The sequence below is a fragment of the Cryptomeria japonica genome, chromosome 3, assembly GCF_030272615.1.
Source record: "Cryptomeria japonica chromosome 3, Sugi_1.0, whole genome shotgun sequence".
Lineage (NCBI taxonomy): Eukaryota > Viridiplantae > Streptophyta > Pinopsida > Cupressales > Cupressaceae > Cryptomeria > Cryptomeria japonica.
In genome coordinates, this window is record NC_081407.1 from 176,756,763 (window position 1) to 176,770,594 (window position 13,832).

At 36.3% G+C, this 13,832-nt stretch overlaps 1 protein-coding gene across 3 annotated transcripts in view; it reads right to left on the reverse strand.

Annotated features, from left to right (window-relative positions):
- The window catches only part of LOC131048563 (uncharacterized), a 43,823-nt gene that overhangs the window by 17,704 nt on the left and 12,287 nt on the right, over positions 1-13,832 (reverse strand). The window contains exons 4-7 of one of the 3 annotated variants that reach the window (XR_009106463.2): positions 13,589-13,684; positions 13,278-13,400; positions 5,826-6,088; positions 2,115-2,198 (exon numbers count right to left, since the gene is read on the reverse strand). Coding sequence is in view for 2 of the 3 variants with exons in the window: in XM_057982560.2 (XP_057838543.1) it covers positions 2,150-2,194; positions 5,826-6,088; positions 13,278-13,400; positions 13,589-13,684 (527 nt within the window). In the remaining variant the exon portion in view is untranslated. The remainder of the gene's footprint in view (positions 1-2,114; positions 2,199-5,825; positions 6,089-13,277; positions 13,401-13,588; positions 13,685-13,832) is intronic. The other 2 variants (XM_057982560.2, XM_057982559.2) reach the window with 2 other exon arrangements.

Genomic DNA, 13,832 nt, shown 5'->3' on the forward strand with positions numbered 1-13,832 from the left:
TAGCTGATGGGCATCTTTTGCAGGAAGGAGAGGGATCTTGTTCTTAGAGGGAGAGCATCTCAAAGAAAGGATGTTGGGAGGCCATTACTAAACCTATAGGTGTTTGCATTGATGGTTTCCTTGCTAAAGGATGAAATTTTAATTTTCCTCTTTCACTCACAACATCAACTTCTTCTTGTTCTATAATGAATGCCATATTTTTTCTTTTCGCAACCCCTTCCTAGTTCGCCCTTCACATATTTTAATCTCCACCCACTTATAAAACATAAGTGAGCTTTCACTTGACTAGAGCTCTTGTATTGGACTTTGTGCTCACCACAATTCCAAATGAATGCCCCGCCTATTGGAAGTTGTTCAAGAATCATAACATATTTCCATAAAGGAAATGTGTGAACATATTTAAATTGTTTATTTGTATCAATACCCATTGAACTTGAACTAATGGCCATTCTAAATCAGTGTTCCATGGAGACACGTTCCCCCCCTCCCTCAGGCCCGTGTTTCCGAGACGGAGAGATGGGGACTTGGCGTCTCCTACCATCTCGCCACCGCCACCGGTGCTCCACCGGAGACACGGAAACGTCTCAAAGTCTCCAAGTTTCCTTGGGAGACATCTCGACATCTCCAAGTCTCCTTGGGAGACTCCCAGTTGTGTCCAAGTTTCCTTGGGAAACTCCCAGGCATCTCCAAGTCTCCTTGCGAGACTCCCAGGTGTCTCCAAGTTTCCTTGGGAAACTCCCAGCCATCTCCAAGTCTCCTTGGGAAACTCCCAAGCATCTCTTGAGGGGCGAGGAGACTTGTAGTAATCGACCATCCGACATCTCCAAGACTCCTTGGGAGACTCCCAAGCGTCTCTTGAGGGCCAAGGAGACTTGCAGGAGTCTCCTGTTCGAACACATCAAACTCAAAAAAAGCAATTGAAATTTTTATTTTTATTTTATTTTTATTTTGAGCGATTTGAGCATTTAGCCATTTTGTAATGCTATTGCTATTTGATACTCATTGTAATGATGTATCATGTAATCATCATTATAGACTTTGTGATATCAGATATTAATATGATATTTTAATAATAGAAATCTCCAATTTGACAATTTTATTTAGCAATTAGCATTCAAGAAATCTTTGTATTGAGATTTAATATTTCAAATTTCGCTATTTTGTAATTTTACTAATTTCCTATAGTTCATTTGAAATGTAATTATTATACTATTATACTTCTTTTCACAACTAGTTTTTCAAGTACTATATGTATAACTATATCAGCACCACCACCCCGCCACCCCCCCCTCCGCCATCCCCAAACTTAGGCCTTTTGTCCCCGCGTCCCCAATGGTCGTGGAACACTGTTCTAAATAGATTGCAATATGGTTTTTTTGTAAATTATGTAAATGTAAAATAGACTGTTATTGTTTCTGTGCAATCAGATTTGCTGTAGCTTCAAAATCTGGTATGTTAGGGTCAGATCGAAGAAATGAAAATCGATTATGTCTCTTATCGATTTGCCTCTGTAGGTACGAAGGCAAATGTATATATAGGTCACCGATCTCTGCCTGTTTTGTTATTCAATTCGAACACCAAGTTCAATAGGGAGGATGGCGTATATATGCGATTGTCTTCATGGAATCGTGCGCCCACAGGGGGTAGCAATCCTATGTGGAACCACGTGGTTCCACATAGGGTCGTGACCCCTGTGTGGAGCCACGATCCTCTACACTGGCGTTCATTACTTTAACCAAACTAAATGTTTGCAAAACTAATTTGTTAGTTAACACTAACTAAATTCCAATCTTAATTAAATCGTAAATAACAGAATTAGTATTCTGTGCGCTGATACAATTAGAGAAACAGATTTAGTTTTCTGAGTGTTACGACTGAGACTCTAATTTAACAAATTATAAAATTTGAAATAAAAAAATGCAACCCTACAATATGTATAAACTAATGCAAGTTCAAAACAAACACCAAAAAACATTATTAAAAATCTTGAAACTTATTTCTTTTTTCTACTAAATAAATAGTACTTGAAAACATTCATCATAAAACTTATAAAATCTCATCAAAAACCTTGAAAACAATTGTTAAAAAACTAAAGAATAGGTTAAAATGCATACCTTAGATGATTAGATCTCCTTTGTGCAAGTTATATTCACCCCATTGGCACTTTGTGATCAATCTCCTTCGAAAAAGCCAACTACCTTTCAAAATGCACAAATGGTTGAGCAAGGTTGTGCTGGAGAGAAATGAAGTTGCAAAGGAGTGAAATTTAGGTATAGGATGCATTTTAGGGTTTCTTTACTTTGTACATTAAAAAAATATTTTTATTATTTTTGCACCCACAACACGTTGTCACCTATGGGAACACTTGGGAGTGCCTCGGCCACCTCAATTTCCCTATGGGTACATGTGTCCCATAGGGAACCCAAGGTGACCAAGCGCTCCCTCCCGAATTGTTTCAAAGCAGGCATGACGTCTACAATTGGAGAACATGGTAACAAATAGTGGTTGTGTTTATTATATGCATGCTATGTGGTACTTTGAACATAATTCCTATTTTTAGACTACAAATATGTTTATGCGTTTTATACCTTTTTTCTGTAGACACACCTAAAATGATACCAACCCCAAAAAAATTGTCATCGCAACATTCTCAAAGCAGTAACTTAGCTTTTGTCCCAAACCATAAACAAAATCACATAAATATGGTTTTCATTGAGCAACATCCAAATTTGATTGCTTCCATTTATTTAGGTATCATAAAATGAACTTTGATCCAAGATTTTGTTTGTTCATTAGCAATGGCTCCTAGTTCAACAACGGTTGCCCTCCACATCTTCTCATTGCTTTAAATAGGGTCATTAATTGTTGCCCTAGTTTCTTTTTCAAAATCAAGCACAAACATGTTCATGAACCTTTGTACATGTCAAAATTCCAGGTTCAGGCCACCTGTTCTGTAGAACACAATTTTACTACTGAGAGGTTGGTGGGGGTGGAGCAGTAGTAAATAAAACGTAAATCCTTATCCAGCTAAATCTTTTGATAGACTTATTAAAAACTTTTAAACTGAGTTCTGATATGAAAGCACCAAACTGAATACTGAAAAGATACACCACACAATGAAACCAATGCACAAGAGACTACGTGTAAACCCAAGATGGGAAAAACCGCAGTGAGAAATGCTGCTAAGATCGACTGTCCTAATCTAGCCTCACAATGAATCCAATTACAATGTTTAAGGGCACAAACCCTAAGGAGTCACCAAACCCCTTGCTTGAGAGCACCGACTCTAATAGAAGCACCAACTTCTCAGACTGAGCACCAACTCAGATACTTTAGAGCACCAACTTTAAGAATGTTACAAGAACACGTAACAACTGATTTCAATTTCTTTTTACAATATTAGAACTGATAAACAAGTGATTCCAAACTGAAAATTAGACAAGTGATTCCAATCTGAAATTACAGACTTCAGACATCTTGTATAAAATGATCTGCAAATAAACTTTATGCAAAATGAGTGCTAACTGAGCAAATAGAATTCTGCAAGTATAATCTGAATCGAAAACTTCTATCAGCAATTCCTGAGCATCTTTGCCATACAGCTTTTAGAACAAACTAGAATAAAATATGAGAGACCTTTCACTGATCTGAATCACAAACTTCTATCAGCAATCCCTGAGAATCTTTGTCATTCAACTTTAGAACAAACTTAATGAAAATATGATAAACTATTATACCTGATTTGCATCACTGCAAGGATCATTATCAGTTGTATATACTTAATCAAAATAGTCACATTACCAGCAGAACTTCCCTTATGACAGCAACACACAATCATATACTCTTTATCCAACCTCTGTTCTTCTTATAAAAGAAGCATACTCCTTTCGCAACTTGAATTAAAACTTGTTGCGATCATTGGTCTGTCATTGTCTCTATAAACAGGAGTGACTTTCTTAGTAATAATCTCTTTTGCTTCTCACGGATTTCAACATCACACAATCTACTAATATACGTCCTTCACCCAGAATGATATATACAGTGTTTCTATTGATTGTATGGTTATGAATTAGTTTGAAAGTGGTTTGTAACTGTCCAAACAGTTAAAACCTAATCATCGAACCAATTATAGTTTCACTCCTTTTTTAATAAAACAATGTAACTTAAACTTCATCTATCAGATTCCAAACAGTTTATAACTGAATTTCTTTGAAACTATATCTTTTCAATAATAAAACCATTCTAAGAATAGAACCCTGACTGGAACCTTTCCTGCAGCCTATAGTAATATTGTTTAGATCATTATTCATTTTTATCACCAACAAGCACATTAAGCATCCTTAGTTTAGTACAAACTTTCACCAAATATGTTATCAGTCAATGCACATGCAGCATTTTACAACTTTCTTACAGGAGCCAGCATTTGGTATGCAATCATTTTGTACAGTTCTCAATTTTCATTCACATTAAACTGAATTCACTTATGCATATTAAACTAATTTCATGAATTCTGATGATCATTCTCATGTTTCTGTTTGACAGATCGCCGCATAGGTCTATTTGACATCAATGACAAGTCAACCATTCTAACATGTCCAACATTATAATTTTGAAGGCAACGTAGAACCTTGGCAATAGATGAGAAGATAACTAGATAAGATACTATATACAACACTTCACACACAGAGGCAAGAGCAATAGATTTTGCAACTAGGCATGATTATAACTACAAACAAATTTAATTCTGAACTTAAGACATGATTGTTTGTTATCTGACTACAAAACACACAGTATTTTCAGTTTACTGTAGCTCTTTTTTAACTATTCTGGGACAGTTGCAGGATTGTCTAAGCCAAAAGTTGTGCTTCTGATTGTGCAGAGGAATTTCAATTATTTAAATTGGTAAGCAGTCTTCCAGGTGACTTAGTGCTGGAAAGGTGCATGATGGAGTGTTCAGCTCGGAAAAAAATACTATTAGCTACTTCACAATCTGATCCTTAATAACTGCATCATATAGTTTAATGCAGGTATGAAATTAAGAAAACATAAATGTGAAATGCAAATTTTTTTAAATCCGTAAACAGTAACAATCAAAAACTATCTACAATAGTATAGCATAGTCATCATCATATGATACAGTAACACAGAATACATGAAAAGGGAATGTCTATATTAAAATAGGTATACATAACTTGACTCTTATGTATAAGATTGTCAATGTTCAGAAAGATAAAACGCCACACACGCTCCAGCCAGTACCTGACATAATTGAGTCTTACAGAGGAGATAGAAATAGGTAGTGGATTTAGAATGTTCAATAAAATAACTTATGACCAGTATCTCTTGGCAAATTTTGAGTGGTATTGCCATTATGTTGTCAGACCAAAACCATGTTGTGTCATGTATAGGTACTAAATAGAAAAGACATTAGTCAGTACTTGTGGTTAGTACATACAGGTTACAAATGTTTTTACAATGGACACAGCTCCTGTGGCCATATGTCCATGATCACACAGGTCAGAGGTCTCTTGGCCATTCACTTTAAGTTCACTATTGTACATGTCTGCAGAATTAATGATAGCTTCTTCTTGCATTCTGTTAATTGTTCTATCATTCATTTAATATAATCTATTTTGTTCAGATGTGTATTTCCTATTGAAAGACGTGTCAATTCATGCTAGCCAACCTAGCCCGCAGTTTTTGATCCTTTTGTGAATCAAAACAGGAACAACTTTTTTCAATCACAAAATGTTGCAGGAAGCACAAGCAAAGAACCACAAAGAAGTACATACAGACTGTCCAAAATAAAAGAAAAAGCACTCCACCTGCTTCAGCCAACATTCCTGATGCTTGTGCTCATATTTATCTGGAGAATAGCAACCAGATTCAGATGGACAGTAAACCCAAACGTTGCACTTTTTTTCACCAACTTTTGCAATTTTTGCCTGGTCCAAGCAAGCCTGACAACAGTCTGCTGCGCTTTCTTTATGGTGTGTCAGACCCCATCTAACTGCAATTCCATCATAGTCCGTGTGAGCTTCAGCATGACATTGAATAGGAAGCGTCCTGCCAGGTATAATTCCATCTTCTGCAGAAAGTGTTGAGAGTATATATAAGTATATAATAGCATCACATTGTCCCAGGAGCTCTCTGAACTATTTAAGCCTGTGTACTTGTTACAGAGATGATAAGTAAAATATGTTTCAAACAAAACAAGGCACCATACACAAGCTTAAATTCATAATGTTCAAGCACAAAATTTATCACTTCAAGACAATAATAAATATGTAATGAGCTTCCCCATTCATGGGGTAGGGGAGAGGAACCAGTAGTTGTGCGGGCTAACTTCGTCAACATGTAGCCCATAAATATCATAAGACCTCCATTTTTTTGGAAATGTAAAATGAACACTTATGTAACTACAACTAAGGTTTGGAGGTGTTACTCATCATGCAACTCGTCAAAAAAGCATGTCTAGGCAAAGTGTCCTAAAAATGACTTTAAATATTTAACCAAAACTTGATCTAAAAATCTCTAGCAGTTGAACAAAAAAATATCATTTGTTGTTAGTAGAAAATCGCAATTTTATTTAAAATATAACTTACATGCAACCTAAATGGACCAAATACCTATTAGTAACCATTAATCTTTGTTATTTCTACCTTTTATATCCAACACAAACAAACCAAAAGTTGAACACAAAAACTATTTGTTGCTATAAAAAAACACATTATTATATAAAATATAACTAATATCCAACACAAATGGACCAATAGTTGAATACTAAAACTTTTTGATGATCCTTCACTCCGTGGAAAAATACAAGGTATTTATTGTGCACACCTTTTATATTTGTGATAAGACAAATTATTAATATAAAATACTCCAATGCATATACATTGCTACCCCAATAGTTGTACACACGAATAATATTTTTTCACTATGACAAAAATACTTGTTTAAATGAGCATTTTATTTTATAAATGACACACTTATAGTAGATAGTTATGATATTCTATTTGAAACAAAAAATTATTTATTTCACTTGTTAAAGAATGTATTTATGTTTTTTTTTATAACATTCATAGGTTCTATTTTTTTATTTACACTGGACTGTTTACTTACAATATATAGTATAATTATGTGGTAAGACTGAACATTATAAACACAAATACCTGTACAACAATTGGACCCTGTACAACTACTGGCCCCTCTCCGTAGGTGGTTATAAATCTACCTCATCTGATTAGATGCATAAATCTAAACATTGAGGAAGCTGCGAGATCAAATCTAGGAGTATCAAGAGCAGGTTGCATTGTTTGTCACAAGTAGGAAAAACTAATTTATATAGGATCAAAGAAAATTGAACAATAGAAGAAACAATGTGGCTGAAGCTCAGGCCCTCCTTTTTGGTCTGCCACTCACAAACAATACAAGATAAACAACTCAGTTCAAATTGAAATGAATTCACAGGGTATAATAGATGCATTGAGGAAACAAGGTTCACCAAATTGGAAGATTGCAAATATCCTTAAGCATGTTTGGCCCATTCTTGATACATTAACAGAATACACAATTCAACATGTATATAGAGAAACAGACTTCTAAGCCAACTTTCATATTGACAACAGTCCAGGTGGCATCACAAGCACAAAAGCTTATGCATGGGAATCATTTGGGAATAAGTTTGATTTATACCACAATGGAGAAGAGAGCATCAGAGGTGGGCTGATTGGATGATAATCATTTTTGTGTCATACCATCTGCATTAGTGAGCATAAGCAAAAGTAACAATTTTTATTTATGGTGGCTCTTAAGGAACAAAAGGTGATGGAAAATTATAGCAACGAGAGATGAAAGACTCAGGATTAATGATTCATTGGTGGGAAAGCATGTGTATTCGGCTTATTAGTTCTTATTTCTTAATGATGGTGAAGAATCAAACAACTCATTCACCTTCCTAAGCCCTTCCAAACAGCTATTTCTCTATCTAAGAATGGATACATATGTCCGCTTGATATCTAACCAGTAGTAAACGCCTTTTTGGGAGGTATTTTTGGAGCATGCCTCAAAAGAATCTCTAAGACCAAGGCAGGAATAGTCCATGCTATTCAGTGGGTGTTGGAAAAGGAATTCCAGGTGGTGGATCATAATCATAGAATCAACTTGATATTGCCTCAATGCTTATAGGGATGCTACGTGATTTAGGAGAGGAAAACGAAATTATCAGGATGATTGCATGACTAATCAAGGAACAACTAATGGTGGTTTGGACATGGTGGTATTGGAGGTGGTGGATGGTATTGATTTCTCATCACTCAACAGTTTACTGACAGTGCATGAAAAGAAGATTGTTGAGCCATGGCAACCATTCGTCATCACTTCCATCACAAAGAATGAACTTCGAAAGAGGACAGCTGATAAGGCAGTGTCTTTGCTTAAGCAAATGATAGGTCTCAAGATGGTAGGTGATGTGAATTGGGCTTTTGTTGTGTACAAAGCCTTTACCTCTAAGGAAGATTGATCAACACATGAAGACACTTACAACACTCCTCTGATACAGGAAGCTTTACTTAATGTAATCCGATGAAAAGGAGATTTGGAGGTGTTCTCCCTACAGGACAGCATTTTTGTAAATTTTCTTTATCATAATATAAAAGAAAGGAATCCACAATACTGCAATTCACTGACTATAAATGGAGGACACTAAAAGTGGGATCCCAAGCAGGGGTTTTCAGCTACAAGCTAAGTTGCCAAATCGGGTATGGGAACGGGAATGGGTACGTGGGTATGAAACGCCAATACAGCATAAATTGTTTCGGGGGTTGGGTACTGTTGATGTGGCTAAAGTCGTCCTTCAACTCTTTCTGATCAACACAGAAAAGAATGCTAAGTATCCTATCCTCTCTTGAATAAGGAAATCCCTCAAGGTTCCAAATGTCAAATCTTGACTGCGGGATAACTCAACGGTTTGATGTGTTTTGCTGGTAACACAAGGGGACTTACATTTACAACAAGTTGGCTTGCATCCAACAATGCTTTGAATCTCAAGTTGGGGGAATAAATAACAAAAGGGAAGAGTTTAAGAATCCTAAGCACAATGACATTAACAGTTAATGCTGCAAGCAGACAGATTTCCATAAACTAACCCTTGCTTCGCCAGAGATATACTCACAACTTAACAGGGATAGTGCAAGCTGTTAGTTTTAATTAGGGTGAAGAGCGGATTCCAATTGCCTAAGGCAACATTGGAATCCGCCCTTAAGGGCTGGGCCCTTTATCTTGAAAGGGTAACGTGTACCCTTTAAGGCTGGGCCCTTCTCACACACCACTCTTCAATAGGGCCGACCCTATAACTCACACATCATGATATACCTCACTCCAAATGAAACGTGTTAAGGGGAAAAGAAATTAATAAATAAAATGTTTATTGCAAGCCGACCTAGAGGTCTACCGCCAAGGGACAGATATATATATGAATTAAGTCATTCATTTATAACATATATCAATAGCTAATTCTACCTGTAATTAAGAGGTGCGAAATACTTCAATTCAAAGGCGAATATCTTCAGCAAAGTGCGAACTCCATTAGCTTCTCTTCATTGTTATTTCTGCTGTTAGGGGAGTGCTCTTCATCATGCGATCTGACAGTTGAAGGACCTGCTGTTCTGAAGTTGGTCACAGTGATCAGCTGAAGACATACATTTCATCCATCTGCTATTCAAGGTCAAATCTTTGGTTGCTGGTTGATACAACAAAAGGCAGATCCCAAACTGGTTAAGAGGCAGATCTGAGACTACGGAAAATTGAAGATGCCATTAGCCCTAAGGGTGAACTGCGATAAGTATTGTAATCAAAATATTATTCATAATCCATAATCAGATCTAAGGATCTTTTCTGGCTGGGTTTTTCCTCCTAGGAGGTTTTCCCAGGGTAATAAGTGTCTTATTCAATTTTGGTTATGTTTTTGTTTGTTCCTAAATCTGAAACTTACAAAATCTAACAGCAAACTATCTGAGTTAAAGGTTAATTCTGTTTTCTGAGTTTTCTTTATTAATCTGAAAGTGTGAATTCAACACAAGCTCCAAGGGAATGAAGGATTTTCAGACTAGAGGTACTCATTTAGGCACCCAATTCTGGTGCAACCTACGACGAATACCTATAGTTGAACTAAGTACAATAGTGAGGTTTAGACTAACCATACGCAGTGACCTACAATTAGCAAGCCCCCAATGGTATGAACCCAAAACCAAATCAAATACCCCACATTTCGCCATTAAAATCACTAAACTCTAATTAACCAGCTGAAGGGAAACCCTGCAAACAGAAGAAAACAAAATAACAAAAACCATACTTCAATGCTCATATATTGATTTCAACTGCCATTACAACAATTTCTTACGGCAGTCTTATTCTACTCTTAATCTGCTAATTGCTAAAATCTAACCATCTAGCTGTCTAAAATTCTAAGATTCTAACTTTCTAACTCTTTACAAAAGAGAGGCATCTGAACTTTATAGATTTTACATTTCAGATCAAGGGCCAGGATTGACTACCTCCAATGGCTAAAATCTTCCTTCTAGAATCCTGGCAGCTTTAGCCCATACCTAGTAGCTTTCAGTTGTCCTCCCAACCACCTTCTCAGCTACTGACAAATGTTTGACATTAGTTTTGGTCAATCAAGTAGCAAAGAAATAACTGGCCTGTGTCCCTTTGTTTTTAATGTATTAATGAGGACCCACAAGTAGTTGCTTACATTAAAACAGTTCAATTTTTACAAACTGATTTTCTGGAATCCTCTGTTGTGCATTTCTGAATCTGCATATTTCTTGTAGCATTTTGAGTGTTCTTGTGCCTTCAATCTTGTTGGTGGTGGTGGTTTCGCCTTCCCGACCTTTGGGACAAGTTCTTCGGTGGTCCCGTTTTACGTTCGGCTTCGCAACATATTCTTGATCAGCTTTGTTCTGCGATCACCATTTTGATCTTGTGTGCTCCTTCCATTGGCATCAATCTGCAAACAATTGATTTAGTTTGAGCCAATCACCTCGAAAAATTTAAGTAATTTTCACAAATATTAAATGTTGTCAAGGCAATGTTGGGCTTCGTTTCAGCAAATAGGAGGGGAAAATGAAAGACATTTACTTTTTAAATTATTTGAACCTCCTTTACTTCATTTCATTTTTGAGTTAAAATCGCACCTACTTAAAAGGGAAAAGTTAGGCAATTTAGAACAAAAGTACCAAAAATTTCCCTTTATGATTTTACTTGATGTTTTTCTCTTTTAAGGGAAAACTTTGGCAATTGAGGGCAAAAGTGCCAAAAAGTTCCCTTATTTTAAAATTTCACATTTTGCCATTTAAGGGAAAACTTCGGCGATTGGAGGCCAATTTGCAGAAACATGTTTCCCTCTTTCTTTTGTTCACTTAATTTTGCCTAGTAAGGGAGAAAGTTTGGTCTTTTTAAGGCGAAATTGCGAATATAAACCCTTTATAATTTAAAATGCCTCTCCCCCTTTCATTTCACTTAATTTAACGTTTCATCATTTAGAGGCAAAAGTGCCCAAAAAAGTCCCTTAATGCCTATAACCCTATCGAAACCCCCCTTCCTCCTATTTCACTTTGGGCATAGTAAAGGAGAAAATTCAGCCTTTTAGAAGGAAAGTGCAAGGTGTTTTAAAATGCTTTGAAACCTATATTGTATCGAACCCCCATTCTTTTGTCCCACACTTATTTCAAATAAGGGAAAAAGCTCGATATTTTGTTATTCGGCATTTCATTGAGTCTTTTATCGGCCATTTAGGAAGGAAATGACAAAATCTTACATTTTCGGTTTTGGCCCCTTATCACTTCGTCGACATATGTTCGGGAATTGCAAAGGCGTGGGGACAAGGTGAAGTCGGGCTTCCTTTGACAAATGCAAAGTCGATTTGAAAGGCACGATTTTGCAAAGTCGAGAGCACCTGCAACAAACTCCCTTTGGCCGAACTTTGACCCGCCATGTTCGTCTTCAAATTTAGGGCCTAATATATTCGCCGAGTATTTTTGGTGATAGCAAGGAGCATGCACAGAACACGCAATTCATTGGGAGCCCAAACTTGCTCCGTATTTTGTTATTTGCCAAGATTGGGTCGGGTTATTATGGGCCTTCACAGAGGCACAGGAGGGCATACGCGACCCATGAATACCAAATTTGGGATTCCTTCGGCAGATTTGGAGGGTCTGAGAGACGCGATTTCGGACATAGGCCTTTCTTTCTCTCTCTCACCCTAAGCAAGGTAGACAGCACAAGGGTCCCGATCTCAAACGGGGTATGATGTTTGTAGCACAACAGGTACATTTTCGGTACATTTATTGTATGTATATATATATATATATGTAGCTAAAAAATAGAATTAAGTTTAGAATGTCATATACATATACGAATACATATGCTAAACAAAACTATTACAAATTAAAAAATTTGAAACATAACATACTAATTTAAATTCAGTTTTCAATATCAAAAAGACCAAACTAGAATCTAATGATAGATAAGTTTTGAGTTCACTAATCAGCATTGTAGGTCTTAAGAATATCAAAAAGCTCAAACTAGAATCACTAAACATTTCAGAAACATTTTGGCATCTAAAAACGTGAACCCTGGATGTACCCACAGGAGATTCATTTCAGAATCCGATTCGGGTACGTTTCCTACCTGAAATCACCCAAAAACCCCACGACTCAGCAACTTAGGCTACAAGTGATGCCATAGAGGAGGAGAATCTTAAAATGGAAAAAAATGAAAACTGCTACAAAAATATAGATGCAGCTATTCAGCTATGGCTTGGAAACAAAAATAAAAGAAAACTAATACAAAAAGATGGGTGCCACTTTTCAGCTATGGTGGAAACAAAATTTTCTGCAGCTATCACAAACGAGGCTGAAAATATGCAACCACAGAGCAGCAGTACATGAAGTAAAATCATTTTAGAGAATCTCCCAAACACTATTATCTGATAACTTTGGTGGAAGATCCTTATAAATGTAGTAAAATAAAATATATGATGTATTATTGGAAAATATTACTGCAAAAAACTTCTGAATCCTGCTTAAGCTGATCAGAACATTTGGGAAACAATTATTAACACATGAATGGAATATTATGCCACTGTAAACACAAAAAACTCTAGATAACAAAAGGGAAAAAGACATAAATGTTTGCCAGAGTTAACATAGTAGATATAAACCCAAACTAAAAGAGCATACAAGACCAAATAAAATAGGCCATCCTTTCATTACCAATCTCAGGCCCACCCTGCAGCAGCTTTCCACTACCATCATCTGAAGTTTCAGGATTGAATGGAACACCAGCTTCCTCCAAAACAGAAACCCAATCAGACTCCAATACTTTGGCCACCATCTCTGCTCAAAGGACCCCCAGCACAGAATCTATAAACAAAAGTCCAAATTTTCGGTGCTAAACAGAGGAGTAGAAAGGAGAAAAAAAACTAATATTATGTGATGAACCAAGTCTACCATTTCATAAAACCACCAAACAATAATTGTCATGATTTAAGATACTACCCAGCAGCAGATGAGTGATTGCATACCATTATCCACAGGCTGCACAGTAGAATTAGCAACGGCTTTTATATTCTTGCCCTTCTTAGCTTCTTCAAGTTTTTTCTTACGCCAATCTTCAAGGACTATAATTCAAAAATGCTATCAGTTACTAAATGTTCATCACTGTAGAATGCAGAGAATTTTGTACTGAGTTTATGCAAACGAACAATCATATGCATTGCATTCTAAATATTGCTTAAATCCTAATAGTGATGAAATAAAGAGATCTCT